The sequence below is a fragment of the Sardina pilchardus genome, chromosome 8 (genome assembly GCF_963854185.1).
Source record: "Sardina pilchardus chromosome 8, fSarPil1.1, whole genome shotgun sequence".
Lineage (NCBI taxonomy): Eukaryota > Metazoa > Chordata > Actinopteri > Clupeiformes > Clupeidae > Sardina > Sardina pilchardus.
In genome coordinates, this window is record NC_085001.1 from 31,233,789 (window position 1) to 31,258,661 (window position 24,873).

General features: G+C 46.8%; 3 protein-coding genes across 3 annotated transcripts; all 3 read left to right on the plus strand.

Moving 5' to 3' along the window:
* Positions 1-91: 91 nt before the first annotated feature.
* hnrnpk (heterogeneous nuclear ribonucleoprotein K) lies at positions 92-8,374 on the plus strand. The gene is made up of 18 exons (XM_062543600.1): positions 92-156; positions 1,358-1,453; positions 1,568-1,666; positions 2,280-2,377; positions 2,535-2,591; positions 2,970-3,013; positions 3,415-3,487; positions 3,606-3,719; positions 3,936-4,064; positions 4,564-4,681; positions 4,733-4,949; positions 5,443-5,496; positions 5,900-5,948; positions 6,109-6,124; positions 6,261-6,293; positions 6,457-6,527; positions 6,981-7,150; positions 7,433-8,374. Exons 3-18 carry the CDS (start codon positions 1,588-1,590, stop codon positions 7,458-7,460), a joined length of 1,350 nt encoding a protein of 449 aa, XP_062399584.1. The 5' UTR covers positions 92-156; positions 1,358-1,453; positions 1,568-1,587; the 3' UTR covers positions 7,461-8,374.
* Positions 8,375-12,385: 4,011 nt separating this feature from the next.
* On the plus strand, positions 12,386-15,176 carry qng1 (Q-nucleotide N-glycosylase 1). The gene is made up of 5 exons (XM_062544107.1): positions 12,386-12,485; positions 13,193-13,564; positions 14,052-14,308; positions 14,462-14,657; positions 14,856-15,176. Exons 2-5 carry the CDS (start codon positions 13,225-13,227, stop codon positions 15,083-15,085), a joined length of 1,023 nt encoding a protein of 340 aa, XP_062400091.1. The 5' UTR covers positions 12,386-12,485; positions 13,193-13,224; the 3' UTR covers positions 15,086-15,176.
* A 158-nt stretch (positions 15,177-15,334) lies between these two features.
* Positions 15,335-20,344, plus strand: LOC134089222 (kinesin-like protein KIF27). Its single transcript, XM_062543602.1, has 9 exons — positions 15,335-15,934; positions 16,035-16,229; positions 16,541-17,379; positions 17,548-17,655; positions 17,900-18,064; positions 18,330-18,505; positions 19,015-19,225; positions 19,457-19,654; positions 19,855-20,344. Exons 1-9 carry the CDS (start codon positions 15,637-15,639, stop codon positions 20,119-20,121), a joined length of 2,457 nt encoding a protein of 818 aa, XP_062399586.1. The 5' UTR covers positions 15,335-15,636; the 3' UTR covers positions 20,122-20,344.
* The last annotated feature ends 4,529 nt before the right edge of the window (positions 20,345-24,873 follow it).

Below are 24,873 nucleotides of genomic sequence, written 5' to 3' on the forward strand. Positions count from 1 at the left end.
GCCAATGAAAACAGATGCTTTACTTACAGCTATGCAGATCTCACCAATCAGAGGCTTGCACTGATGGAGGGACGTCTGTTCATTGGTACAACAATAATCCCGCTGTGTGGGCCTCAGTTCACGTTAGACTTGTAGGAACTGCGAGTTTACGGACAGGTATGTATCGAATAGCTTGTTCTATGTTTTCAAATTAGCTGTAAACATAATGCTCACGAAAAACCGTTCGTCACAACAAAAGAAAATAGCACAACATCAAAAACATAAATATTTAATTTCTATTTGCATCGTTTTGTCAGCAGACAGGCGCATTTTCATTTCCGTTTACAAGCGAGACAGCGTTAGCTAGTTAGCGTTAGCTAGTTAACGTTAGCCCCGTTTAGCAAGGTGGCTAATGTTAGTTGTAAAATTACTTAAGTTTCTCATTTTGAAATCGAAGTTAATGTCGATTGAAATGCAGTGAATCATCCCTCACTAAACTACGTCGATTACAAAAGGTGGCGATGAGACGCGCTTCACAGTGCTGACCAACCATGTAACGATAGCTAGCCAGTTGTGCTAATACATGAGAGCTGGCCGTGCTAGTTAGCTTCTGCATACTCCATTGTTAATCATCCTAATGGTAAACATTGATCATTTCCTGAGTGATTCTATGTGCGTGACTTGCTACTTGCAGCAGGATATTTCAGCTAACTCGGTGAAATACGGACAGTATATGTACGTATGCATACATTGATTTTATTTGTTTTCCTTTCTTGCTTTTGCTTTCTGTAAAAGCCAACGCTAGCTATCGGTAGTTAGCATGCTAACGTTTGTTCCCTGCTGTACGTTAACGTCACATTCATTGTTAAAGTGAAACTCGTCTTTGCAAGCAAGGTAACAGCGATTTTCTGATGTTGTGCAATGTTGCGGTTTTGAAAGCAAAAGGTTATCGGTGTAGTCAATAATTAGTTATACTGAATATGATACTGACGGACGTTTGTTTGCCTAGCTTTTGTCGTTAGTTCTCGTGCAGTTGTATGATGATGGATGCAATTCCCGATCATATTTTAGGTAGCTGCTATGTTTATTAAATTGATCTCTCGGTTTGATTGTCGACCTCCAAGCGGTATCAGCAACTGTACATTTCACTTCCTTCTAAGCTGGCACATTGATATATATGAAGGAAGCCGTTGTATTGAAAACCTTTGTACCATTACTGCAAGTCAAGCACCTGGTCAGCGCCACAGATTATTAATCATCCTGGGGCCTCGGTCACGCATTCTCTTGTCCTGCTCGTTTTGACGAACTACTGTCTTGAGGAACTGTGCATTTGTCTTTAGAATGTCTTCATGACGATCTACCATTTCATCCTCCTCAGGCAGATCCCTTTGCTCGGGTCATCAAAGCACACAAAGGGACACCTCAGCTTGAGTCTGTATTGTGTCCAGACCTTACACCTGGAGGTTTATCAGTGGTAAGTAATCTACTGTTGATGTTTTGTAGCACGGCCTTCTTGTAATTGGTTGTACAGTAACAGTCTAGTTCCCTATCCACTGTCTCACTCCACTTCTTCCCCTACCTCTCCCAGCGCACTCTTGAGTGTTGACCATGGAGGCGGAGAATGATCCCATGGAGGGTGAGGCGCAAGAGGAGGAGACTACTGCTAGTAGTACAGAGAACAGAAATGGTGTGCATCTTTTAGACATGTGCATACTCCTGACCAAGTGCATGTGTATGGAGGGAGCCAACACAAGGGATAACATTTTGTTTTATTGATGTCAGAAATTTTGTTGATGTTTAGAAGATATAGTGGAACTGTGAGTGTTGCATATGATCTGTTAGCGAGTGCATATACTTGAAATCTCAAGGCATTAACATTTGCCTCTTTTGGTGATTTAACATTATGTTTGATTGTAATTAATTGTTTTTTATAACTCTAAAGATATTTTTTGGTGGTAGAATGGTATGATTCTGTGAAGAGAGACCCTGCAGTTATTCTCCACAAGCTAGGGCACAAGCACCACACCTTGCTGCCACAGATGTTGTACTTTGGGTTGAAAACCCTGTAAAAATGTTAGAACAGCATTGACAGTATGCAAAATCTTTCAGGTGAAAGTTTTCTCTCATCAGTGCAAACAAGGCAGGCGTTTGAGCGTGTAGGATCCATTACAGGATGCCTAAAGCAGGGATGGGCAGTTTAACCTCAGTGTCAACATGCTGCTGAAAAAAAGATGTTTGGAAAGTCATAAGAACAGAGCTCTGGCTTCCCCTTGTCTAATATTAGAGTTGTAATTTGCTAGGTAAACGTCAAGCAGAAGATGCTGAGGAGCAGCAGTCATCGAAGCGCCCCAGAAGCTCAGAAGACACGGTGGAGCTGCGAATACTGCTGCAGAGCAAGGTACTTCAGCGTCCATCCGTCTCCATTAAACACTCACACACACACACTTTAAAGAGTCAACAAAGTGCATCTGGAGTTGGTGGTTAGAAGTTACTCTGTACTACTTTAATATTGTAGAAGTGGTGTGTCTGAAATCAAGTTCTGTGTACGTTTACAGAATGCCGGAGCTGTGATTGGAAAGGGAGGGAAAAACATCAAAGCCCTTCGAACAGATGTGAGTGTACACGCGTACACACAAACACACACACACATGCACGCACACATGCATCGTACCAAACCCAACGAAGCACATGTCATGGTTGAGTGTCCATAGTCAATGGAGTCTGGACCTCATCCCCGTGCACGTTGTGCTGGTAGTTTCTCCTCAATTACATGTGCATCAGACGGACTTGAATCCTAGTTGATCTCACTGTGTCCCCCTTCCCCCTCTCTGCTCTCTCTCTACTCATTCCTCCCCCCCACTCCTCTCTGGCTTATTTATCTCTTGGGCATCCCCCCTCCTGGCACCACACATCACGATGCCCTGCCTCCCCAATTGGACAACCTACATGGTTGACACATGATTGACATCTCCGTTGCCCTGTCCCTACAGTACAATGCCAGTGTGTCAGTTCCAGACAGCAGCGGGCCCGAGCGGTATGTGTCCCTCTCTCGTGCAAACTCACTCGTGTGCTCAGTCATGCTGGGTATGGATTATACCCACTTTCTCCTAGAAGCATCTTGTCATGTTGTAGTAATCACTCCGATGTAAGTGGGAGAGTCGTGCAGACTCCCTCTGATGTAATTCAGTCACACACTGAGCCCCCCCTCCCTCTTATTTCCTCTCCCTGCTCCCACTCGTATTAGTCATCCATACATCCTGTGTGCTCCCCTCTGTTTCTGTGACTCTAACACCTGTTCTCATGCAGTTTGGTGCCAGCACTGAACCTCTCCCTCTTGTTGTTTATCTCCATCCTTTCCTGTCTCCATCCATCCATCCATCCATCTCTCTTTTGCTGTCTTTCCACCTCTTTTTGTTCTGCTCTGTCCATCTCTAGTATCCTGAGCATCAGTGCAGACATCCCCACCGTAGGAGAGATCCTGCTGAAGATTATCCCCACGCTGGAAGAGGTAGGCCCACAGGTTTTTGCTCTTGTGCTGTTCTGTTCTGTTTAGGTTTGTTGTTGTTGTTGTTGTTGTTTTTGCCCGTGTGGCGCCTGGCTAAGTGTCCTGTTCTGGGTTGTTGCAGTACCAGCACCATAAGGGCATGGACTTTGACTGTGAGCTGCGGCTGCTGATCCACCAGAGCCTGGCAGGAAGCATCATCGGGGTGAAGGGAGCCAAGATTAAAGAGCTCAGAGAGGTGAGTGTGTGTGTGCGTGTGTGAGAGAGAGAGTGTGAGCGTGGGCGTCTGATTGTGCTGTGGATGGTTAGAGAATTGAAGGTAGAGGGGCCTGCGGTAAATCGCAGAGCGGTAGAGGTAAACAGAGGGAACAGAGGAAAGCCAGTTGAGTGTTTTAAAGAGAATCAAACTTGTTTGTCTGACTTCCGATATGTGTGTGTTTGTTTATGCGTGCAGAGCACCCAGACCACCATTAAGCTGTTCCAGGAGTGTTGTCCCCAGTCCAGCGACCGGGTGGTGTTGGTGGGCGGAAAAGCTGAGCGCGTGGTTGAGTGCATCCGCATCATGCTGGAGCTCATCGCTGAGGTAACACACACACACACACACACACACACACACACACACACACACACACACACACACACCCTCATGGGCTTCGTGCCACACACGCTTACACACGTGCTTCTCATGACATCTTATGGGTGCGCACACACACACACACACTCATACACATTTAATCAGCCTTAGTGTCCATCTACACTACCACTGAGTTTTTATGTATCGCAGTATTTTTAAGGAACGCAATATTCACATCACATGCACGGTATCATTTGAGGATCACTTCCAGAGCAATTTTCTTAACGATTGACGGGCTGATAGCCAATCAGAATCCATCTCATTTTAGGCCTCACAGCCATAAAGCTGAAGTATATTCCTGAGAGACTTTCCTTATCGTTGGGCCGTATGGACATGCATAATGTTTAAGTTACCGTTACAAATCATGTACAGTTTATAGTGGTCATCGTCAATGGGCACTTACAGTGAATGTCCTCTACATTAAACCCTGTTGTGCTCCTCTGTCCAGGCTCCCATAAAGGGCCGTGCCCAGCCGTACGACCCCAACTTCTATGACGAGTCGTACGACTACGGCGGCTTCACCATGCCGTTTGAGGAGCGCGGGGGCGGAGGCCGCCGGCCCATGGGTGGAGGAGGAGGCGGTGGAGGAGGAGGAGGAGGTGGAGGAGGTGGAGGAGGCGGCGGCTTTACCCCCAGGGGAGGTCGCGGTGGAGGCGGAGGCTTCGACCGCATGCCCCCCGGCGGCCGTGGAGGTCACTCCATGCCCCCGTCCCGCCGGGACTACGAGGACATGAGCCCGCGGCGCGGACCCCCACCCATGCCGCCGGGCCGCGGTGGACGAGGGGGCGGACGAGGCCGCAGCTCACACATGGGCCCCCCCCACCACAGGAGAGGGTAAGACTGCCTCTAATCACTCACCTCTTCTCTCCTGCTCCCTTCCCTCCTCACCGCCCTCTCTCCTGCCCTCTCATCTTTTAGTAACTCCTCTCCTTGGTCCCAGGAGCCCTTTCTCCTCTCCTCTCCTCTCCTCTGCTCCCCTCCTTTTCTCTCCTCTACCCTCCTCTCCTCTGCTCCTCTCCTCTCCCCTCCTCTCCTCTGCTCCCCTCCTCTCCTCTCCTTTGCTCCTCTCCTCTCCTCTGCTCCCCCTCTCGTCTGCTCCTCTCCTTTGCTCCTCTCCTCTCCTCTGCTCATCTACTCTGCCCCTCCCCTCTCTATGTTCTTGTCCACCTGTTTGTGTGTGAGCTCATGAAGGATCAGCCATGTTTCAGTTGCACAGATGTGTCCAGTCCATAAGCCATATGTGTGCCTGTCTTCTTGTGTACTGTATGTGTGCGCGCATGCATGTCTGTGTGTGTGATTGGCTCATTCCATGTGTGTGTGTTTGCAGAGATGACCACTATTCCTACGACTCTCCTCGTGGAAACCACGACGACCGACCGAAGTAAGTCCTTCCCAAGACGTAGGGTGGGAGTGGTGAGCTTTAGAGTAGGGTCAAGTTTCAACTGATAGCACAGGGGGAAGTGGGTCAGTTGTAGATAGGAGTCAGGAGGCCTTGTACAAGCTGTGAGATTGAGCTGGTGGATGTTGTCAGTGTTGAGGTATAGGGGTGAGTGTAGTCCCAGTATGAGGTGATGGGATGAGGAAGACAGGGTGATGAGTTGTGAGGTGAGGATGGCGTGATTTTAGCCACAGCACTGAGGACGAGAGTGTGCTTTTTGGCCCAGCACTTGCGTAGAGTGTCCCATTTGTTGTCGCTTTTTCATTGTTGGTTTCATTCCCTCTCCCTCTCTTGTAAAGTAGAGCGAGTGATTTCCTAATGCTCCTTCTTTTTGCTTTATTTTCAGGAGTGACAGAAGGGGACGTCCTGCTGATCGCTATGGAGGCGACAGTATGGTGAGTGTGTGTGTGTGTGAGTGGAATTCGCCGGAAGTTCAGGCAGGGTTCACCCAGCCTACAGATCACCTATTTTGGTGAATGAACGAGTGGACTCCCTACTGAATCGTTTGTGTGTGTGGTCTCTCACTAATGCTCCTCTCTCTGGTTCTTCTTGCAGAATGATCGGGGTTACAGTGAGTACCTTGTCATATCTTGAAACCTACATTTATCTGTGTGTATTAGTGTTTGAAATTGATTGAAAAATTGCTTGATTCTGAATTGATTGTCTCTGTGTGCTCTGCTGTTAATCTGCCTCCATTTCTCTTGTAGACAACAACTCCTCCTGGGATCCCTATCAGTCTGGTGAGTAAAAACACTCAAGTGATTAATGTACCGCTAATTAATATTTTGATTTTGTCTCTGAGCTAATTGTTATAATCTCTGGAGATGGGACATGACCTATGTGTCTCTTGAGAGGATCTTCTGGATGAAAAGTGAAGTAATCATGTGCATGATCGTGTTCTAGGTGGTGGAAGAAGTTCCTACAGTGAGATGGGAGGCCCAGTCGTTACCACACAAGTGACAATCCCCAAGGATGTAAGTGATAAAACATGCCACACACTATACTCACACAACAGCACAGTGGCCTTGTTATTGTTTAGATGGCTCTGAGGTTTCCATCCCACTCATTTGCATATTTTAAAAGCTTTCATGAGAATTTGGTGAAAGATTAGTTGGTGTGTCTCCATTAGTTCTGTTATGCAAATTAAAAATGGATACCCGTCATTATGAGAGTTGTTCAAAACTTGTGATTGTCAAAGTAACATTAAAATCACATTAAGATCTGATTGACGGTTATGATGTCAGAGACTGAGATTAAGAGTTTATACAAGCAGTTACACTTGACTAACTACAAATTGACAAAAAAGTTGGATGTAAACTACATGGTAGGTATCTAATATATAGATGACATTATGGTGCAACTGAGGAGTTAAGACAATTTTTTCACACCATTTGCCAAATATGCTTATATTATATGTGTGTGTGTAGCTTGCTGGCTCCATCATCGGTAAAGGAGGCCAACGCATCAAACAGATCCGCCACGAGTCAGGTGCATCCATCAAGATTGATGAGCCCCTCCCTGGCTCCGACGACCGCATCATCACCATCACCGGCACGCAGGACCAGATCCAGAACGCACAGTATCTGCTACAGAACAGGTGTGTGTCTGTGTGTGTGTGTGGGGGTCAGATGAGTCACTGAGCCGACACCTTCAGTGGTACAGGAGATTTCTCTTAGTGGAGCACAACATTAGTGAAGATATAAACCTCGTAAAGGTCATTGAGTCCATGCTTTAAGACAGTGCAAGAGAATAAAAGTCCTTAAATGAAGAGCGCATCAGCTTGAGCACATCACTTGGACAGTAGTGGATTGCTGGATGTGCTGTGCTGTGTGATGTCTGTGTCCAGGGTTGTAACACCTCTCTCTTCCTCTCTCCTCAGTGCGCTACACCTCCTCGGACAGAACTAGCCTTGACCTCTCTGGACGGTCCAGACGTTCCTCTCTCCATCTCTCATTATTCTCTCTCTCTTTCTCTCTCTGTCTCTCTCTCTCTCTCGCTCTCTCTCTCTTTCTAATGTGTTTTTGGCAGGAGGTAGATTGACTGTTGCACTCCTGCCCTCCCCTCCTGGTGGGTGGATTTTTTTTTTTTTTTTTTTCCTTTTTTGGTATTTTATTTTTTTAATCATTTAAGGGCCAATTTTATGTTTGCTCAAGACAGAAGCCCTCCTTGTGTGCGTGTGTGTGCTTTTTTTTTTTCTTTTTCTTTCATTTATTTTTCCACACCGCCCTGCAGGCTGTGTGTGTGCGTGCATGCTTGTGTGCGCGCGTATGTCAGAGAGAGAGATACAGCCATGTTTTCCGATGCAGTTCTGATTGTTTAATGACTTTGGTGTACGGCAGATTCCGTGTAAATATAACCTGATTTCATGATTTCTGTAATGTTACATGGTGACCTGTATCCTCAGATTTTGTCTAGTCTGTATGTTCTGAGATGTATGTGTGTGCGTGCGTGTGTTGTGAAACTGGTGTCTTTTAAATCCGATATGTGTGTGTATGTGTGTCGGTCAACTCTGGGCTACCTCCAACCCTCCACTCCCTCCAGTCTCAGAATCTGTGTGTGTGTGTGTGTGTGTATGTGTATGTATACATGTGTGTGTGCGTGTGTGTTTTTATACTGGTGGCAGCAGCACAAACGCGTCCAGTCGGGTTTATGGGCAGTGTGAACTTTTATGTTTTTGGTTTGTTTGTTTTTGTTTTGTTCTTTTCTTTTTTTTGAGTTTTTTTTTTTTTTCCATTTCAATTTGTCCTGGCGTGATATGCCTCTCCCCAAAAAGAGCTGTAGAATTTGCTATTAGACACACAATAAAGATGATGCCACTTTTTACCAGTATTCACGGAAGTCATTTTTTCTTGTCTCTTAGTTGCTCACATTTTCACTCAATTGAGATGCATGCATACATACATACATACATACATACATACATACATACATATGCAGTTTGCAACTGACCAAAAGTAATGGTCAGTTTAAACTTTAATGCAAGTTAGACTTCAATTTCATTGAAATCAACAGATTATTTTTGAAATAATTCAAATGAAAATAGAATTGACATATTGGTACCCTTCATGTAGTAAAGGGAGAGTCCACTGTTTGTTCTTTAACTTCTTTCTGGTTTTCGGAGTCAGAATCATGACCTGTGACTGAGATTTCTGACCTGGCTGTATCTCTGGCTTCAGGATGCCACTCTCTTTCATACTCAGTTTTGTCTCGGTCCAAAAATATTTTTTTTTCTAGAAGACAGTAAGGCAATTGCTTTGTTCTCCAGAGACATTTGTTGTCTAAAATTGTGTCCTTGACTTTGGAGATCACCTCAGTTTTCTTTTTTTGTCTTCCAATTTCTTTCTCTTTAAGTCTGTGGTCAGTAGTAGCCTAGTCTTGCAGCCACATCCTGTGAGCTTGTCAATAATGTGCAAGTAGTCACCAGAACATCGAGATGATTGGAGATGTTCTGATAGTCTTTATCATAAACATGCTTATCTGTAATATCGGTTCAGATACTAGAATAGAATAGAATATACTTTTATTGTCCCGAAGGAAATTTGTCTTGGACTACATTGCTACTGTACATGCTGCTAACATAAAAGTAACAAACATACACATATGACATACCTGCATACACATACACATACATGCACACATACCTACACATAACATGCAGAAAATAAATTAATAAGTAAAATAAGATAAAAAACAGACAAACAGACAACCACCATGATGGACCATCCTTAACCTTATTGCACAACACCTTTGGCCTTAGAAGCATTCAGAACTCTGACTGAAGTTGGGAAAAGTGAATTTTTAAAGCGGTTAAGCCTGCAATGGGGCACTCTATAGCGTTTGCCTGATGGTAAAAGTTCGTATTCAGAGTGGAGAACATGTGATTCATCAGACAAGATTCTCTGTGCGTGTCTGAGCACAGACTGATCATAGATAGTCTGCAGGGGCAGCTTTTCTGACCTCCCTATCACTTTCATTGCTGTCTGTACCAGACGAGCAATTCTTGATTTTAAATGGACTGAGAGGTTACCATACCAAACAGTCATCCCATACCTGAGAATGCTCTCCAGTATGGACTGATAAAATAGAAACATTACTTTCTGATTGACCCCAAACACCCTGAGCCTCCGCAGGAAGTACAACCTTTGCTGCAGACGAGAACACAGATAATCAACATGGGCTTGCCAGCTGAAAAGGTTATCAAAATGAATACCAAGATATTTGTACGAATTAACTTGGCTGATTTTTACGCCATGGATGCTAAGTTGGGTGTGGTCCCCAATGGACTTTGGGTCCAGCACCATTTCCTCCGTTTTCTTGACATTAATAGTGAGGTGATTTCTGTCACACCACTTGGCAAAAGATTGCACCTCCTTAAAGTACGCCGCAGGTTCAGTGTGCTGATACAACAAGCTCAAAATTGCAGTGTCATCAGAAAATTTAAAGATAAAATTGCCAGGATAGCTGTGAGAACAGTCATTTGTGTACAGTGTAAAGAGCACTGGTGAGCTGACACACCCTTGAGGTGCTCCTGTGCTAATGGACTTAGTATCAGAGAATGTGCTGTTAATTCTTACATTCTGAAGTCTGTTAGTTAAGAAAGAATGGAGCCATCTAATGATGTGGGGACTTACATTCATGTGGTTCATCTTATTTATCAGTATGTGAGGTTGCAATGAATTAAAAGCAGAACTGAAGTCAATAAATAAGATACGGGCATAGGCCGCAGGATTCTCAAGGTGCTTAAGGGCAAAGTGAGTGATGCCAGCAATAGCGTCATCTGTGCCTCTCCCTTGCCTGTAGGCAAATTGAAATGGGTCTAAAGCAGGGGTGACCTCCCTTTGTAACAGTGACACCATATATTTTTCAAAGCACTTCATTACAATTGAGGTAAGTGCAACCGGTCTGTAATCATTATTTTCTATAGGGCAGGGTTTCTTGGGGATAGGAATAATAGTGGATTTTTTCCAGAGGGCTGGGACAACATGCGAGTCTACTGAGCTCTGAAAAATGGGGCACCAGGCCGGAGTGAGCTCTTCTGCAAACGTTTTTAAGAGAAGAGCTGAGATGCCGTCAGGGCCTGTAGCTTTCCTTTTGCACACCCGACTAAACAGTGACTGGATTTTAAGTGGGTCAACTACCAACCCAAAACAAGGATCAGCTGTTTTGATTGTTTCTAATGCATTACTACATTCCAGAGAAAGGTCTTGCATGTCAAACCTAAGAAAAAAATCATTAAGCTCATTTGCCATTTCTGCCTCATTGTTGGTTGTGAGGCACTTAGTGGAAGTAGTCATGTTAGTGGCAGTTTTCATAGAGTCCCATATCCCTTTGGGGTTCATAGTAGTGAAGCTCTGTTCTATAATGTCCTTATGTTTCCTACGGGCATCTTTCAGCATTTGATTAAGTTCTATCTGTACTATTTTTAAGCCAGCTCTATCATTAGTTCTAAAAGCCAGTTTCTTACGATTAATACAATCTTTTATCTCCTTGGTTATGTAAGGCTTATTGTTGGGATATACTGTGATTTCTTTTTTGGTGACCACACAATCCACACAGAATTTAATATAATCTGTAATAGTTTCAACAGCCTCATCAATGCACAGATCATGGAAAATGTCCCAACATGTACAGAGAAAGGATCCCTTGAGTATTTCTATATTGTCCTGTGACCATACAAGAATGGACTTTGTCTGTGGTTTGTTACTTTTAAAAACAGTTTTGTATGTAGGAATCAGATGAATTGTATTATGGTCTGAATTTGACAATGGGGGCTTCGGTCTAGCACGGAATGCATTTTTTATATTTCCATAGCATTTGTCCAGAGTCTTGTTTTCACGGGTGCTACATTTGACATACTGTTCAAATCCTGGTAGGGACAGTTCAAGTTTGCAGTGATTGAAGTCTCCCAGAACAAGGACAGGGGCGCCAGGTGTTTTCAGCAGCTGATTATGAACACAGTCAGTTATTTGAGATGCTGCTCGTGCAGCGTTTGCACTTGGAGGAACATAAACAGAACAGATAATAATATTCCCGAATTCCCTCGGGAGATAGAAGGGTCTTAATGAGAGACATAGCAGTTCAACGTCAGCGTTACAGAGGGACTCTTTCACAGAGTAATTTCTGCAATAGCGGTCGTTGATGAACACGCCAATGCCACCTCCTCTCTTCTTCCCCGAAGTTTCCTCCCGGTCTGCACGAACAACGGAGAAGCCCTCCAGTTCGATTAGGGAGTTAGGCACCCGCAGGCCTTTAATTTGTTGTTTAATTGTTCATTTAGGTGGACACAATGATGCCAAACTGTAGTATTTCTCCATTTAAATAGGCCGAATGACTGAATACCAGAATGTGCATGGGTTTCATCAGGTCCCTGACCCTTTCCACAGGTGTATTAATCAAGCACTATGCAGTCTGCATTGATAATCAAGGTGCTTGATTTTATACACCTGTGGAAAGGGACCTGATGAAACCCATGAATAGACCCATCTGTAATATGAATTAAGGTGAAACAGTTCATTTTAAATGTTGCTATAAACCAGTAATTGATTACCGGTATGTTAGTTTGTTAATTTAGTTAAATCGAGTAAAGTGGCGATGTTGGCCCAACACCTAAGGTTATAGAGAACAGCCCCCCCCCCCCCCCCCCTGTTGCTTTTAAGGGCCTGAAATCACTAAACGTGGCTTAAAAATAAGTTTGGTCAACTTCATATTGCTATCAAATGTGTGTAGAGCGCAGCCTTTACCAAACTACTCCCTCTGGTGGTGGCATCCAGAACTAATTAGTTTTATGTGGGCGGAGACGTCTACACTGGACAAGACGTGATTGGTGAAACGATTGACTGATAGGCGAAGCAGTCCCGGTTCAACACCACGAGATCTTCCGCTTAACATTTCTAGCTGTTTTGGATATTTTTGCAGTGTTTTATTCTCAATAGGTAACGTTAGACTTTTTCTGACTATTTGCATAGCATAGCCTACACAACTTAAAAACGAGCAAGCACTTGCAGAGATGTTAATGTACGTGTTCACGTGCGGTCCGGATGAACATTGCACCTATGCCATTGCACACGGGATTGAGATGGGACCAAAGTTCAGATTGAAGCCTCTTCTATCTGCACTACTAACATCGTGTGTGTGTGTGTGCGTGTGCGTGTGCGTGTGCGTGTGTGTGTGTGTGTGTGTGTGCGTGCGTTCGTGCGTGTGCTGTTGACATTGACAACGGCCCGCCAAATTATCGTCGTTCTCTTTAGGCGCCGTCCACAACATACTCTCTCTATCTCTCTCTCTCACACACACACACACAAAGGGGAGGAAATAACTTGAAGCTGTGCCCAACTTGGACGTCTGGTCGATCACACTAAGTGCTCAGGTTAAAAACTCACAGCATTGCAATTTGCACATAAATGCTATTCTGTTTTATACAAAACCTCCTTACGCCATGGGATGCTGAGTCAGTCAACAGCAGCTGTGTTATTTACATAGGCCTACTGTAATATTATGCCATTAATGGTTTGAGAGCTGCTATTTTATTAATTAAATCTGCAGTCACTGTATCAACTACAGATGATTCTTCTGATGAGGATACCATCAATCCTTGTCTGCTGTTGCCTCATGCTGTAATACTAATGCTGTGATACTATAGGTGTGTGTGTAGGTGCAGGTGCAGGTGCTGTAATGGCGGAGGAGATCCTATGGCCGCGGGAGGCAGGCCGGTTTGTGTCTGAGCGCAGTCGTGACGTCCATGTGTGTGAGGAGGGTGTGTCACGAGTGGCAGAGATGCTGTACGGCCTCAGACACAGCGAGGTCCTCAGTGCGCGTGGGTGGAGCCGCATGAACCCCTTAGCCCCACCCCCAGGTGGTGACGCAGCTCTCAATTGGCTGCTGGTGGTCGACACCATGAACTTCTCCTTCTGGCCAGATGACCCAGACAAGCAGTGTGAGGTCATATGCCGGGGCAAAACCTACACCGGCTACATGGCACTGTGTGCAGCCATCACCAGAGCACTGGACGAGGGTAAGAGTCTCACCAACACCTATCACAGAGCTCTGTGTGTGGATCACATGACCTAATAGTCTCTCAAGCAGCTGGTGTGTCATGGCGTCCTGAGCAAGATGCTGAAGACGGCATAGGCCGAAACGCATCCTGCGTCCTGTGTTCTCAATTTAATTAAATGAGTTATAGCTTGAGAGTGCGTTAACTTTTTTGTTTTATTCAGTGTTTCCTTGTTTACGCACCCAAAACTCTATCTTTTACACAGAGTTGAGCGCACCTACTTCTGGCCTGTCCTGAAGGCATCTCACCTTATGCACATAGAGAAAGTTTCAGAAGAATACTCATAAGGACACCCTCAGGTTGAACAGTTGAACTACACATGCATGTGTGATGTGCTCATACAGTATGTACTATGATTGTGTGTGTGTGTGTGTGTGTGTGTGTGTGTGTGTGTGTGTGTGTGTGTGTGTGTGTGTGTGTGTTTGTGTGTGTGTGTGTGTCTCTGCAGGTGTACCCATCACAGACCCAGCGTATTTCTCAAAGATGAGTCTTGAGGACTTGGGCAGGGTGCTGCGCTCAGACAGTCAGGTCCCCATGCCGATGCTCAGCGAACGCCATAAAGCCCTGACGGAGGTTGGCCGTGCCATACTCACACACTCGGAGTCATTCCGCTGCTTCCTGGAACCCTGCAACAACAACGCCCTCAAGATGGTTCAGCGCATCGTGGAGCTCCTGCCCTCCTATCGGGACGAAGCCGTCTTTGAGGTATTCCATGCCAACAAACATACCTTCCAGCATGAACAAAGACACAGATGCAGACATACACAGACCAGCACACAACCTGCATTGTACATCTACACAGGTCTGCAGTGAATGCTCACGTACAGTGTTACCAGACAGCCATGTTTGTGTTTGCAGGGCCGGAGGGTGGCGTTGTACAAGAGAGCTCAGATCCTGGTGGCTGAAGTGTGCTGTGTGCTGGAGGCTGGTGGCCAGGGCGGTGTCTCAGATATGGATCAGATGACCATGTTTGCAGACTACAGAGTACCACAGGCGCTTGTCCACTTCGGCGTGCTACGGTATTCAGACGGATTAATGGACACTCTCAAGAAGGGTCAGCATTACGTTTATTTCAAGTCAGTCTAGGGCACTAAATCCACACTATTCAGGTGTATTTTTGTGTGTACCTGCATTACAAGAGTAAACGTACTCTTATTTCCACAAATGTCATGTATGGGTGTGAGCCACATGCATATTGATGATGCTTTACGGTGGCATTGTGTGTGTGCGCGCGTGCATTGGTATTTTACAGGTGAGTTGCTGGACTCTGGTGATAGAAGAGAGGTGGAGATCCGTGGCTGTTCCATTGACTCTGTGGAGCAGATTAAGGAAAAGCTGGTCCAGTTGATGGCTCAGCGTGACGGAGAGGTGTGCCACATCAACTCTGCCCTCATTGACTTCTTCCTGTGGCCTTATGCAAAGGAGCACCACAAGGAGATGGCCCACATCCCAATCCACCACACACGCTGCATCTACTACTGATCTGAAGTCAGCTGTGAGCAGATTTGAATCCTGTTCAAGAGCCTCGTTTGTATAATAGTTGAATAAAAAAAAGTTGTTTATCTTCTGTGAAGTAATGTTTCATTCCTCCTTTTCGGATGGTGGCGCTGTGAAAATATTGACCAATTTTTCAGTGGTTTGTTTCGGAAGGCGCGGCCTCTGGCGCGGCTGGCTCCACGCTCCTTGCCAGATGTCAGTCGTTGTTGCTTGGCAACATACAGACACAACAGCAAGCACGGGAGCAGGAAAGCAAGCCTTTCCAACTCAGGTTGTCTGTTAATTAAAATAATCGCTAGATAGATAGGTAGATAGTTCTAAAATAGTGGCTTGATAGATGCCAGAGTCATAATTGTAACGATAGCATTTATGAAAACGATATCAAAGTATATCAGACATTTCAAGAAGACGGACTTTATCCACCTCTGTTGTCTTAGCTCGCTAGCACGTTTGCTAACTTGACAGGCAAATAACTGCTGCTGTCATAACATTAACGTGAGTGGGGTTTGTGATGTTAACGTTAGCGAATCTCTAATATGATGGAAAAGGTGATGCGGGTCGCGGTGCGCATAAGACCACTGCTTCCTGAAGAACTCCGCCAGAGCCGGGAGGTATGTGCACATGTTGCAGTGGACTCACGTCAGGTTATACTGGCAGGTGGGCATGCGTTTCCCTGCGACCTCGCCTTTGGACCTACAGTGTCACAGGAGCATGTTTACGGTTCCAGCGTTAAGCCTCTGGTAGCGTCGTTTTTCGCAGGCAAAGATGTCACCGTCCTCGCCTATGGACAGTCTGGATCAGGCAAGACCTACACATTAAGCGGGGGACACACTGGTAAGACTTCATCATGGCTTTTATAAATACATCATATCATTGTATTAAATGACACTAGATGTCCTGATGTTATTCGTGTATTATACTTCTTTTTTTCTAGGTCGTGAAGAAGACAGAGGAGTAGTGTGGCGTGTGTGTGAGGACATGTTTCTTAAGATGACTGCCAACGACCTCACACACCTGCACCTGAGTGCCTGCTGTGTATCCCTGTGTGGAGAGGAGCTACGAGACTTACTGAAGCCGGATGCTAAACAGTCAAACCCTCACATCACGGAGGACCAGAATGGGAATACTGGTAAAGTCCCACATGCATGACATCGTTCCTTTTGATGCTTTCCAGCCAGTTCCATGTGTGTGTCACCGTGTGTGTGTCTTAGTTTGTCTCAGTGGTGTCTTGTTGTCTGTGCCATCTTTCTTACCAGCAGTGAGTGGCTACTGTTGCCTTGTTCTACTGTAGCCTTAGTGTTATTACTGCTGAGTGATCAGCAGTGTGGTGAAATGGCACTGTAGGTGTTACCACGGTCATCTAGTTCAAGTGTTAACTCATTATGTGTGCATCCCAGCACTGTGTACGTAAGCGTCTGTGTGTTCACTGTGTGTCTCCAGTGGTGGCAGGAGCTGTGGAGATGCCACTGGGTTCAGTGGAGGAGCTGCACCATGTCCTGGAGCGCGCGTCTGAGTCCTCCTCACACACGCTGCTGTGGCTGCGGCTCAGGCAGCGCGCGGTCGACACCTCTCGGGGCGTGCTGCTGTCCACACTGTCAGTGGTGGACTTGGCCGGCTGGGAGTGTGTGTCTGGACTGCTGACCGCCGACACCCCCAGGTTCAAACGCTCCCTCCAAATCAGCACAGAGCTGCGGACGCTGGCCGACATGATCCAGCAGGACACACGCATACGCAGCGCCCCGGTGGGTCGCGTCCAGAACTCCCAAGCTCTGGCTGACCGCGCGCACACACCCTGCCCTCCGCTTGCACAGCTGGACGGGTCAGACTCGCCAAGGGGTCGTCGACATGACGGACAGCCGCCCGTCCGTCCGTCTGTCCATTACAGCTTGGGACACACACACACACACTCTCCTCTGATGAGACTGCTGCAGAACTCCCTATCCGTCTCCGCCCAGACCCTTCTCCTGGTGTGTGTGAGCCCGGCCCAGTCTAGCCTGACTGATACGCTCAGCTGTCTGATGCTAGCGGCACGTGCTCAGGACAAATACTCCCGCCCAGACCAGAGAGGCGGGCCCACACAGGCACACACGCCATCTGTGCCGCACACGCACAGCCCCCTCACGCGGGACGCTGCCGTTCTATTGGAGGAGCTCCGGGACTCCGCCCCTAGCCCCGCCCTGCAGCAGAGATTGAGCGCCTGGTTGGATGCTTACAAGACCACGCCCAGCCCTACCCATGCCTCAGAGGTCACTCTGTGTGAGACTTGTGATGTCCATCAGGTTCGTGTGTGCTTGGACGTGTGCAGGTCTGTGCTTGTGTCTGATTTCCACTGTCTTCAGTAACTCACATCCAGTCTGTCTGCTCACTCCGTGTGATCTGTCTGGTCGGCCATGTTGCCTGTCTCGCTGGTTCCATAATCTGTGCTTATGTGTTTGTGTTTTGTGCAGGTGCCTGCAGACACAGCAGCTTGTGATGAGACAGATGCTGCCCCCACGCAGGACGCACACACATATGTGCAGTCATTACAGGAGCTAAAGCTGCACTGCCGTCTCCAAGTAAGAGAGGACAGAGAGAGAGAGAGAGAGCTTCAACAAATGAAATGAAACATAGAAAGAGAGGGGAGAGAGAGAGCTCCAACAAATGAAACGAAACATACAGTAGATAGAAAGGAGAGAGAGAGAGCTCCAGCAAATGAAATGAAACATAGATAGAAAGGAGAGAGAGAGCTCCAGCAAATGAAACATAGAAAGAGAGGAGATTGCTGTGTGATGACAACAACACTTCCTCTCATTTATGTAGAGTGAGCTCCTTGTGGAGCAGAAGCTGCTTGCTGATTGGCTGAAGCGTGACCTGAGGGCTCCGGTCAGCGGTGTCCAGCGATGCCAGAGCAGCCCTCCGACAGACCAGCGGCCGGCGCCTCAGCACAGACAGCCTGCCCGCTGTGTCACCGCAGGCATCAGAAAGGTACCTTTCAGATGTGGAGGTCAACGGGCTCTTGTGTGTGACACATGTGGCCCTCTCAGTAGGGTTATTTGTGTTTGTGTGTGTAACTGTGTATGTGTGAAAGTGAGAAAGTATGTGTTTGAAGGGCTGTTATGTGTGGTGTGCTATTGTGTGTGGGTGTGTATGTGCGAGTGAAAGTGAGAGAAAGTGAAAGAAACTGAGAATGTATGTGCTTGAAGGGCTGTTATGTGTGCTAATGTGTGTGTGTGTGTGTGTGTGTATGCAGGTGTACAGCAGTCCCTGTAAGCTCAGCCTGGAGAGACTGTCGGCCACCATGAAGACCAGTAACCAGCTGCTGCTGGCCCAGCTGGAGGAGCACGAGCAGGTGCTGCGACTGCCCAGCGTGACCACAGGCAGAGACGCCGAGGACACGGACCAATCAGAGAGGAGAGACAAGAAGAGGTGCTCCTCTCCGCTCCTCTCATTGGTCAGGGCCACTCTAACCTGCTCCCCGCCCCAACCAGCTCTCTCTGTGTCCCACCCTTCCATGGTCTAGACACCTCATTTACCTAAACTAATTAAATCAGCCGTGTTCTTGATTAGCTGGACACACTTTACTGAAGAAGTCAAGGGCACTGGGAATACAGGTGAATTAGTCAGGTGTGCTTGGACCAGTGATAGAGGTGTAGAGTTTCAGATTTAAAACCTCAGTTGTGTGTGACATCGCACTAGAGGAATGTGATGGGGAAGTGGGGATGGTCTCTTTTCATGCGCCATATACATCCTCATATGAGTTCAACAGAATGGGAAAGGATACGTAGATCATCACAGCTTCCAGCCAGGCTGGGCGGCATCATGGCCCAGTGGTGGATGTCACCTCTCCCTCTCTGTTCTGTACTGCTTTTGGACATTGCATTCTATTGTCATACGCCACTGGAGACGTTATCTGTGTGTGTCTGTTTCTCCAACAGACCCCTGCTGAACCGCACGTGGACCCGCAAACACGGCCCAGACCTGAGCGAGGCCCTCTCTGAGGCCCAGGGCGGGGGTGATACAGAGGTCAGCGCGTGTGAGGCCCAGTCTGTGCTGGTCAGCGAGCTCCTGCTAGAGAAGGAACTTCTGCAGCAGAGGAGGGACGAGCTGAGCTGCCGCCTGTCTGAAGGGAACACACACTCGGAACAGGTGAGTGAGGAGAACACACACTCAGAACAGGTGAGTGAGAACACACATGTGTGACAAGGGTAGAACGCACACACTCAGAACAGGTAAGTGAGTGAGGAGAACACACACGAGTGATGGGGTAGGAACACACAGACCGCATACAAACATTAGGACTTAAAGGGAACATAAAGTTGTCTATTGCACATAGATAATGTACATGTACACGTGTGTGTGTGTGTGTGTGTGTTTCAGGATGACCTTAGTCTGCACCAGCTTGAGGAGTCCATAGAGGCTGTGGATGCTGTGATTGGGTTGCGTCTGCACCCTGACCAGCAGAGGGCCCCAGAGAGGCAGCTCAGTGAGAGCTCTGCGCCTGTGGACAGTCTACGGGTCCTAGAGGAGCTCTCTCTGCAGGAGGCCAAAGCTCTCTTCCACACCTACTTCAGCAAGGTGAGTGAGCCCCTCTCATGTGGCATGCCCTCAGGCCTTAGTCTCATCATCTTACTCTGCACGACTGGCACACCTGTCCCAGGTAAACCAGCAGCAGCCGACCAGCTTGGTTGGATTGCAGATACCGTGTCGCTGTGTTGCATCTGACTTGTGAGCGTGTGTGTGTGTGTGTGTGTGTGTGTGTGTGTGTGCGTCCTCAGGTGGTGTGTCTGCGGAGGCGCGGGGCGTCCCAGCGGAGGTGCGTGCGCGAGCTGGAGGAGCTGCTGGCGTGCGAGCGGGAGCAGAGCGGCCGGAGGCTGCAGCAGCTGGAGAAGGAGGTGTTGTTCTACCGCAGCAGCAGCCGCGAGCTGCGCCGCCGCCTCAAGGAGCTGGTGCTGCAGGACGCCCCCTCGCCAGCCTCCAGCAGGGCCTCCTGGCGCAGGGGCAGCGGGGACGGAGGCCACGGCCTGGGGGAGGCACCCGACTGACACGGCACCCCCAACCCCTACCAGCGTGCCTTTTTAAAACTCTCACATACGCCCCCAAACACTCAACACTGACCCCCCAGCAGCACTTGTCTGCCTCTTGTGGCTCCTTATCATCATCCCACTCAGATGAACCCTGACTCAGCTCCTCTCTGTCTAAAGCCCAGATTTTACACCTCCTTCACCGTGCCTGTCAGATCAGTATTTTTCCCGTACTCCTGTGTGTGTTTGTTGTGTGTTTTTTTTTTGTGTAAATTTGTTTTATTTCTTCAATTGAATAATATATTTTATTTGAATTAGAATCTGGTTGTATTTGTTAGTACTACTGAACACCAAACACTACAATACAATACTACACTACAATATAATCGTATAGGCTACTTTATTTTATTTTGGGTTTTATAGCACTTGCCTGGTTGAGGTACAATTTTAAATGTGACGTTTGATAATGCAGTAGGCCTACGACAAGAATCCAACAGGTATAATAGGAAAATCCAACTGGTATAATAGTGGCTATCTTATCCCGAGGGGGGCGCACAAGTCACGTTCGCTGTTCGCCAGCAAGATATGCAATGCGCGCACTGAGCCTACTTAAACCACGATAAATTATTCTAGCCTAGACATAAAATTACGCCCTGATATCAGAATCAGAGGTTAATAACTAAGTGCCATTATACTGTTATACTGAGACAGACTTTTCTCAATACAGGTCTACTCGAATTGTAACACTTTCCGGACCCGAAAATGAGTCGTTTTAAGGCTCCTTACGCAGAGGTACCTGCACACCAAACATTGCAATCCGGTATTGTATTAAACGTTCTTAGCAATCAGTAAAAGGATTTGTTTTCTTTTTAACCACACCTTGATATCATCAAAGAACGTCTGAGCGGTTGCTGCGTTGTGCACCCTCACACACCGCCGCCCTTTGAACTCACGCGCCCCCAGTTCGCACTTAACTTATTATTAAGTAAACAAATAAATGTGCGATCAATACAGAGCGCGCAGCGAGCCGGTCCTCCTGCTCCGAGGAAGGAGGGGAGAGGAGGGGAGTGAGTCCCCACGCCGCTGCAAGGCTCCCATGGGAGAGGGAGATGGATGAGTAGGGGCGTGCGGCCCAGCATACTCCATTGTTTCGCGGAGCAGTCAACGCGCCACAGCACCTCCTCCTACTGTCACTGTGCGCACCAGGTGGAACGCAAATGAAAGGCCGTCCATTTGTACGAGACGGACTCGAACGGGAGACCCCCTAATTCTGTTCCACCGCCGGCGGGCTTCCATTTAGTGAATGCGCGCGCGACCCCGTGCACGAGTGGGTGGAATGGATTAGGATGAAGTCACTTGCTGTCAGACAGCAGACGCGACCCACGGAGGAGCTGAGGTTTAGGGAAATGCCTATCACGCGTGGCATCGCTTTTCGCTATTCAAATTCATAGACGGGAGTTTCCAAGATAATGACTATGGGGCCTCATGAAACTGTCATAGATTGCCATCGAACAAATGCAATGGGCAAATGAACTGTTTGTCTCTAGTGTAAACTTTTATCATCTCCAAGAGATGTTTCAGAGCAGACTCATTCGGAGAGGCAGAGATCCAGTGGAAACCACTGTCTATATAGGCCTAATATTTCGACAGGAGGTATCCATTTTCATTATGAATCACATCCTCCTAAAAGTGCCTCAAGGATGCAGGTTTAGCAAAAGGCTGATATGTATTCCATACTCGACAGCAAATCAAATCACACCCACCCCTCCACATCCTGAATCACTGTGTCCATTGCTAGGGTTGTTTCTAGCTTGATCCAGGCTGCTTTTGTTTGTATTCCATTTTCACAACCAGCAACCAGTGAGCGAACACCACACTTTGAGTGTAACATTGAACAGACAGATAGAGGACCCTGAGGAGCAATTCAAAACATTCTCCTCCCACAGACAAATTACTACATGAATGTGTGTGTGTGTCTGAGGGTATGGACAGAGGCCTGAATGGCTGAGCAGACACCATCAGGGGACATGCTTCTCCAGAGAGATACCATAAAGGAATTCATGCTTTGAGTCAATTTCAAATTGTAAACTTTCTAAAATTTGACACTCTCTTGCTGTATGTCTCTTTCTTTCTTTCATTCTTTCTTTCTTCCCCTAACTCTCTGTATGTGTCAAAGAGCAAGGCAGCAGTTCAGCCAGCTGGCTCATGACCTTGCTAATAAGTTTGATGCCTAGTGCACAATAGCTCCGCCGAGTTCTGCTGAGGCTCAGGCAGACGTCAGTCCACACACACTACTCCAGTCCCTCCCCCTCATGCACACACTCCACACACTAGTTTCACCAGCACAAACGCCCACCATATGAGAATTGATTTTAAGTGATTTGGTTGGTTCATTTACCTTCTTTCAGATAAATAAGATTAATAAAAACTTAGCAGCTTTATTTTTCAGTTATTTTCCTTTGAAGATTGGAATGATTGCAAGTGTAAGAACAAGTCATATTCTCCTAGTCTCACTGACGAAATGCCAGTGGAGAAATGGCTCTAATAACACCAATATAAATCTATTTAACTGGAGGAGTGCAGCTGGTGGCGTGACCCTGAGCCCGGTGTGGGGAGCAAGATGCTCTTTTCACAGTGATGTGTGCCTCCAGCTTAGCTCTTATCACAAGGGTCTCCAAACACACTCCATTCAATCCCCTCTCAATGCAGCCCACTTCACCCCTCTGTGCACACATGCCCAGCCATCTCACCCTGCTGCAGGAATATCTGGGTGGCTGTGTGTACAGTGATGTTTAGGAAAACAATTGGAAAACTGGGAATTGAAATGGTAAGTGGAAGCTAGACTGAAGTTGTTACAGTATACTACACTTGGAGTGGCTGTGCACCATTGCCCAACTCTCCTCCCTACAATACCCACATCTAAAATAAAAATGCAAAAAAATGTACATTTGAAGAAATTATCATAATTTGAAAAACGAATAATATATAACGCCCATTGTTTGAATTATATAGATATACTGTATATATATAGGAGATTTCGGTGGCCTGATCAGGAGAACTTCTGTTGGAAGTCTCTCTGAAATATTGGGATCTTTATCTTTACGCAACCTCCCTGCTTTACTGCATGCCTTGATTGGTGACATTTCAGTGTCACCAAATTAGGCCTAGTTGATGGCTCAAATAATGCGGGCAGGGGTGCCGTTGTAAAGTCAGTGGTTGAAAATCAGAGGTGGAACTCAAACGAGACTGTGAGGGAGAGAAGGGAACGGGAATGCATGTGAAGGGTGAGGGGATTCCGGCCAGGGGATTCCGCGACTCCCAGGCGGTAATTGGGAGAACAGCTGACTCGGCCGCGCGATGGCAGATGGTCGGTGCGGCCGGGTGGCGGTGTGCGCGTGGGGAGGGGGTAACGCCCATTGTTTGGGCGTTTGAGCTCCTCGCGCAGACAATGACCCCAGCAGGGGCAAGAAAAGATGGGGAGAAAAAAAACTCTCCTTTTCACCCGCGAGAGGAGAGAGAAAAAACGGAAATGCAAAAAAGTTGGGAAAAATAATTCGGAGTCTTTGTTCAGTCCGTCTGCTCGGCTCGCGCACACAGCTGTCCATGGTCTAAAGCTCGCCGGTGATTTTCAGATGAAGAAGTTAGCATCATTGTCCCTTAAACATTGGGTTTCAGCAGCGGGGATTCACACGGCTTTAGGCAGACAATGCATGTTCAGTAAGGCTTAACGCTCGTGTCTGAAATAGCCTTTGAAATAGATCCTTTTTACGACTTGGATGAGTTAATCAGCAATAACTGGATAATGTGGACCTGCACTTACAGCCTGTTATTTGAGCAAACTACTCAAAACTCCATAATAGCAAACTAATAACAGAGCTGTTTTCAGTCCTGTGAATCCATTACCTTCTGAGAAACGATTGTTTCTTTAATCACACAAATTAGTTCCTCATCCTAGCTCCTATCCTAGACGTAGGCCTAATAAAAAACTACCCTGGGCATTTCCCTCCTGTGTCCTCTGAGCTAATGCATTTTTGTAAAACAGTCAACACAAACCAAGAATCAGATATAATACGAAAGGAAACGATACTTTTTTTTACAAAACATATTTAGAGAAATATGTAGCCTATGCCTAAGCTAAATGCATACTTTTAATCAATATAATCACATGAGTGCAGCATTTCAAACTCCTCCTGATAGTATAAAAAATGGGACACATTACAGATTACCCTAGTGGACTAATCTTTTCCATGATTAGGTATATGCTACTTCACACATTAATGTTCAAAAGTCTCAAATAATTTAATAAAATGATATGGGCAGATCTTTTCATATATAAAAAACGTAGGCTATGCAGAAAATAGTTTCAGTGAGTGTGTTGATAAATGATCTCGTGTGATTGTGAAATCTCTGCGCGGATCTGTCTCTCTCTATAATGGTATGTGTAGACTTGACAGGACAGAATACCAGCGCAGAGCAGACAGAGACAAAGCGAATATATCACTGAACGGTCCATCGCAACGCAAGGTGAGCTAATCATGATGGATGTTTTATTGTCCCGCTAAAGTTTGCCCACGACTTGGTCCAGATGCACCCAAATGTATACTGAGCCCTACACCAATAAGAACTTTATGAGACCAATCAGATTCACCATTCATACAATCCACCAAATATGGTCATCTTGGCTCCTCCTCCAGCATGCCCTCGCTAGGTACCTCATTCATGCTCGGAGTGCTGAAAGCATCACTGCCAATTTGTACAGCAGGCGCACGGCCA

What these genes read in the sequence shown, in the direction of transcription:
- hnrnpk (XM_062543600.1), top strand. Translation starts at nt 1,588, where the DNA reads ATGGAGGCGGAGAATGATCCCATGGAGGGTGAGGCGCAAGAGGAGGAG. An exon ending in GACAGCAGCGGGCCCGAGCG is followed by an intron (nt 3,014 to 3,414) that starts GTATGTGTCCCT and finishes GTCCATCTCTAG; the next exon opens with TATCCTGAGCATCAGTGCAG. An exon ending in CAGTATCTGCTACAGAACAG is followed by an intron (nt 7,151 to 7,432) that starts GTGTGTGTCTGT and finishes CTCTCTCCTCAG; the next exon opens with TGCGCTACACCTCCTCGGAC.
- qng1 (XM_062544107.1), top strand. Translation starts at nt 13,225, where the DNA reads ATGGCGGAGGAGATCCTATGGCCGCGGGAGGCAGGCCGGTTTGTGTCT. An exon ending in GGGACGAAGCCGTCTTTGAG is followed by an intron (nt 14,309 to 14,461) that starts GTATTCCATGCC and finishes TTGTGTTTGCAG; the next exon opens with GGCCGGAGGGTGGCGTTGTA. An exon ending in AATGGACACTCTCAAGAAGG is followed by an intron (nt 14,658 to 14,855) that starts GTCAGCATTACG and finishes GGTATTTTACAG; the next exon opens with GTGAGTTGCTGGACTCTGGT.
- LOC134089222 (XM_062543602.1), top strand. Translation starts at nt 15,637, where the DNA reads ATGATGGAAAAGGTGATGCGGGTCGCGGTGCGCATAAGACCACTGCTT. An exon ending in AGACTTGTGATGTCCATCAG is followed by an intron (nt 17,380 to 17,547) that starts GTTCGTGTGTGC and finishes TGTTTTGTGCAG; the next exon opens with GTGCCTGCAGACACAGCAGC. An exon ending in GAGAGGAGAGACAAGAAGAG is followed by an intron (nt 18,506 to 19,014) that starts GTGCTCCTCTCC and finishes TTTCTCCAACAG; the next exon opens with ACCCCTGCTGAACCGCACGT.